Source organism: Epinephelus moara, chromosome 24, assembly GCF_006386435.1.
Source record: "Epinephelus moara isolate mb chromosome 24, YSFRI_EMoa_1.0, whole genome shotgun sequence".
Lineage (NCBI taxonomy): Eukaryota > Metazoa > Chordata > Actinopteri > Perciformes > Serranidae > Epinephelus > Epinephelus moara.
This window is the reverse complement of record NC_065529.1, coordinates 52179858-52185052: the sequence shown is the minus strand read 5'-3', so window position 1 is coordinate 52185052 and position 5195 is coordinate 52179858. Positions and strand designations below refer to the sequence as shown.

The following is a 5195-nucleotide window of genomic DNA, read 5'->3' as shown; positions in this document are numbered from 1 at the left end:
TGAACCCTTTCAGTCCAGCACCTCTGGAACCAGCAGTAACCCTTCAGACATGGTACCTAGACCCTCGATCTGTTCAGACAGTCCTCTTAAATGTGGGCGGGGTTGTACACAGATGGAAGTCTGCACCTGGTTTATCGTCCACANTACTAAAAGTGTGTGTCATATAAAAACTAAAGTGATGGTCAAAGTTGTCACAGTGAAATTTAAGGTGTGCTGATGGATTCACGTCATAAGGAACGCTTCTGTTGGTACCATCCACAACTTTCACTGTGGAGACAGAAACTATGAACTGTTGGGTGGAAAGGAGGCTCATATGGAGACAAATGCAAGGTCCAGGAGCTCCTTAACGCCCGAGCAGAGGACGAGATGCTAAATGATTGTTACTGACATGTGATGTCATTGTTATTGTTTATGAAGAGCAGCTGACACGTATGTTATATGTCACACTAGAGGCCGACGCCTGTTGTGTTACATGTCACTGTAAAACATCACACAGCAGAGCGACATGTTGCTGCTGTCGTTTGGCTCTGTGTGAAGCAGGCGTACAGACGGGACGTCGTAGCGGCTCTTTTGCACCATCTGTGCTTCAAAGGGGGCTTGTGATCACCTGTGTGCAGTAACTCACCTGTCCTGTAGGTGTCAGCAGATCCCCCTGCTGATCATCTGTTAGTGACATAACAGCAGCCACATTATCACCAACAACATGTCAAACTGTTTGTTGTGTTCGTGTTCGGCCGTCAGAGTCAGTGAAGAAGCAGCAGGACGCAGCGTGTGCTCATTAAATATTGATTTAATATTTAATATTCAGTTGAGGAAATGAAGAAGCAGAACCTGTTACCCACCAAACAAACGATGCATTAGAAAAATAAAAAGCATTTTCTGACTAAAAGAACACCAAAGGTTCATCCTGCCCCCCCCCCCCCCCCCCCCTTTCCCTTCTGATTATTATTANCCCAGCTTTCCCTTCTGATTATTATTAGTCAGCTGACAGAAACAAACACCAAACAGCCATCACACGTTTCCTGTGTTTGACAACACGCACACACTTGATAGACTGAGTCTTTTTTTAACTTGATGAAAAGTCCATCGCCATGACGACAACAGGACAAACACTGACTCAGCATTAATAACTGACATCATCACCATCACCATCATCATCATCAGTGGCACAAGCTTCACCTGCGACATGACGTCAGTCTGTTTCTCATTAAATCCTTCAACAGGAAGTTTCACCTGTGTGACATCACAGGAAACTGAATCACAAATACAGTGTGAGGAAGGTTCGTGACAGCGTTAATGTTCAGACATTTCAACCTTCACACAGCCTTTGTTTGGATTCTTGTTCTGCTGATTTTAAGTTTTACTCGACCAACAGTTTAATAAAGTTTTTCTTTTTTAAATAAAGAGCAGATCTGAGGACAGTCGGTCAGTTTGAGATCAACAGATGAATGAAAGGTTTCAATAATCATCATTATTAATGATCTGTTTGTTATCATCCTGCATTTTACCCATTCATCACTATGAACTCATTAATTAATAAAATAAGAGTTAGTGGTGGTCGATGTGACGCGTTCACCTGTGGAGGAAGGGTGTGGCTGAATTTCAGAATAAAGTGATGAATTGATTGTTATTGATTACTGATTCTTTAGTTATTAGTCAAATGAATGATGACTGGATATAAAACACTAATAATCTCTGTTCTTAATTTAATGATCATTTTGTCTGTTTTCTAATAAAAGCTGAAGTCTGACAGAATAAACTCAGTTCATCTCTTCTTCTTCTTCTTCTTCTTCAGGTGTCAGCGACGCAGCTGACGTCTTGGAGGTGACTCATTAAAGGGACTTTAACACCAGAGACTCATATACTGATTATTAGAGGCTGAATACTGTGTATTGATTATCATTGATTATGTGAGAGCAGGTCGAGGAACAGATCAATTCATGCAAATCGATCAGCTTCAGTTTCTCGTCCCGTCGCTCACAGGAGCTTTAAATCTTTGGCTTTAAAGAGAAAACTCAAACATCTGCAGTTTGACCCACAGCTGATCAGCAGTTTACACCGAGACACAGGAGACGCTGCTGCTTTAAAATCACTCTAACAAACCTCAGTGTGATTCAGCTGAAACATCAACGATCATCTCCTGTGAGTCCAGTTCCAGATCATCCGTCCACATCTTTAATACTGATTCACTGTTTTCAGACTTTCTAAACAAAGAAAATTCTCTAAATCAAAAATAAACATTTCCTGGAAACAAGATTTCGTCTTACACTCTGAGACTCTCTGCTGATTTTCAACCAGGTGTGTGTTTCTGTTGGAGGACGGGCGCTGAGCTCAGCAGCTATCTGTCACTATTTTACCATGATAAATTAATGGCATGCCAAATTATTCTACAGATGAATCAGACGTGAAAAATATCTTCTCTGGTGTCGACTGTTGAAGCTGATGTTCGAGGCCTGACGAGGCGAAAAAACCTCAGCATTCATTTAATACATTTTCTTTTTCTATCTGTGATGAAAGCAGCAGCTTGTCTCTGTGTCTCTGTGAACGGGACGATCCTGAGGACAAACTGTTTGAAAATAAAAAGGAGACGCTGTCCGACCACGACACAGTGACGACCTCTCAGAGAACAGAGAGTGAAGCCCTTCAGATCAGGTTTACTAAAGGAGTCACTCCTGAATCAGGTTTCAGTCCACAGAGACACCAAACAGGAAGAAGACATCAGTCAGTCTGTCCACCTGTCCTCTGTGTCTCTGTCGTGTCTCACTGCTTAACAAGTGCAGCTTTTCATTTCCTCAGTACGACAGGTGTTGAACTACAAGGACGTCTCGGGCGTCCTGGACGTAGAGGACGGACGGTCCTCGGGCGTCCTGGACGTGGAGGACGGACGGTCCTCAGGCGTCCTGGACGTAGAGGACGGACAGTCCTCAGGCGTCCTGGACGTCTGGACGTAGAGGACTGACTGTCCTCAGGCGTCCTGGACGTAGAGGACGGACGGTCCTCAGGCGTCCTGGACGTGGAGGACGGACAGTCCTCAGGCGTCCTGGACGTAGAGGACAGACGGTCCTCAGGCGTCCTGGACGTGGAGGACGGACAGTCCTCAGGCGTCCTGGACGTCTGGACGTAGAGGACGGACGGTCCTCAGGCGTCCTGGACGTAAAGGACTGACTGTCCTCAGGCGTCCTGGACGTAGAGGAGGGAGGTGAGGCGGCGGTACACCAGGCTGCGGTGCTGCGGCTGCAGGCAGTAGGCGATGCTCGTCTCCACCTCCTGGCAGCGGCGCAGGAACCTGCAGCGGTCCCTGGCTAGCTCCTCCCAGGGGCCCCGCCGGTCCTCCTCCTCCTCACCACAGCTGGCGAAGAACTCCTCCACATCATCACAGAAACGAACCTGAAGAAGAAGAGTTGAGGTAGTGAGTTCAGGAAGTCGGGGCGACTCTTCAGACCTCCTGTATCAGAGTTTCAAACATATTCTGTGAATAAAGATGGACGACATGACGGCTGAACTAAAGACAAATATCTGGCTAAACTAAGCCCCGCCCCCTCCATGTTTTCAGTCACCTGCAGAAAGCTGTGTAACAGGTAAAAATATGGATCTATATGAACTCACGGGTAAGATCGATGTCCACGCCGGCGGGCAGCAGGTGACAACATGAATGTGTGCAGTATCTGTGTAATATTGTGACTGTTCCTTTTATTTTGACACAAGTGGAACCTTTGACTCTTTAAAAAGGGGTGTGAGGTCATGATTGACAGCTGTGTGAGCCAATCAGTGTGCTCCTTATCTATGGTGCTGCTTGTGATTGGTCAGACGGGTGTATGGATGGAAACTCGACACCAGCACAGTTCACTACGGCGCAGACTCTGACTCCGAATGACGTCACCAGCTCGAGGTGGCGGTGGCAGTATTTGGGATATTTTGGCTTCAGTTTTGGATCAAAGTGGAGACACGTGGTCATCTTCACAGTCTGTGGTTCACACACTTTGAGAACAAATGTTGACAGAGCATAAAGTAAAAAGCCCTGTTTATTCAAATCACATGTAGAGCAGAGCGGTGACGTCTGACTGATCAATAAGTCTGATTTTAGTCATCAGTAGTTAACCTGTATCAGATGCTGTAGTTCTGCTGTGAGCCACAGGGGGCGTCTGTCTCTTCATCGCCATCATCAGTTTGATTTTTACTTTAAATCTGAATGAACAGTTTCATCTGGTTCAGTTTGATCAGGACAATTAACTCTTTCAACCCTGCAGCTCATTAAGACTGCTGCAAAGTAACTAAGTACATTTACTCAACTACTGAACTCAAGACACTTTTGAGATACTTGTACTTGAGTATTTCTATTTTCTGTAACTTTATCCTTGTACACGACATGTAACTGTAAGAATGAAGTCTTCTGTTTTTATTAAATCACATGTTCACGTCAAACACTGCTCTAACTTTATTCGCTTCACAAATAAACCTGTCTCATATCTCACAACTTTTTACTGCAGCACATTTATTTGATCACTTCAGATTATTAATACAAATCTAATCAATCATAAAGGATGATGTTATTATTATCAGCAGGATATACAGTCACTAAGCACCACCTGGATGATGGAGAGTTTCATCAGTGTTGGTGAACACGCTTTAACGCTTTGTCAAAAACACAAACCAGATACAGATACTGTACAGTACAGATATATGTACTGTACAGTATCTGTTTCTCTACTGTACCTGTATCTGTACTGTACCTGTACAGTACCTGTACCTGTACAGTATCTGTACCTATACAGTATCTGTACAGTATCTGTGCCTATACAGTATCTGTACCTGTATCTGTACAGTACCTGTACCTATACAGTATCTGTACCTGTATCTGTACCTATACAGTATCTGTACCTGTATCTGTACAGTATCTGTACCTGTATCTGTACCTATACAGTATCTGTACCTGTATGTGTACAGTACCTGTACCTGTATCTGTACCTATACAGTATCTGTACCTGTATCTGTACAGTATCTGTACCTATACAGTATCTGTACCTATACAGTATCTGTACCTGTACCTGTATCTGTACCTGTATCTATACAGTATCTGTACACTATCTGTACAGTATCTGTACCTGTATCTGTACCTATACAGTACCTGTACCTGTACCTGTACCTGTACAGTACCTGTATCTGTACCTATACAGTACCTGTACCTGTACCTGTAC

The 5195-nt window shown here is 44.2% G+C and overlaps 1 protein-coding gene across 1 annotated transcript in view; it reads right to left on the bottom strand.

Moving 5' to 3' along the window:
- Nucleotides 1-958: 958 nt before the first annotated feature.
- The window catches only part of LOC126385813 (protein phosphatase 1 regulatory subunit 15B), a 12050-nt gene continuing 7813 nt past the window's right edge, over nt 959-5195 (bottom strand). Inside the window, exon 2 of the mRNA XM_050037776.1 lies at nt 959-3387. Within this exon, the coding sequence (XP_049893733.1) occupies nt 3172-3387 (216 nt within the window). The 3' untranslated portion in view covers nt 959-3171. The remainder of the gene's footprint in view (nt 3388-5195) is intronic.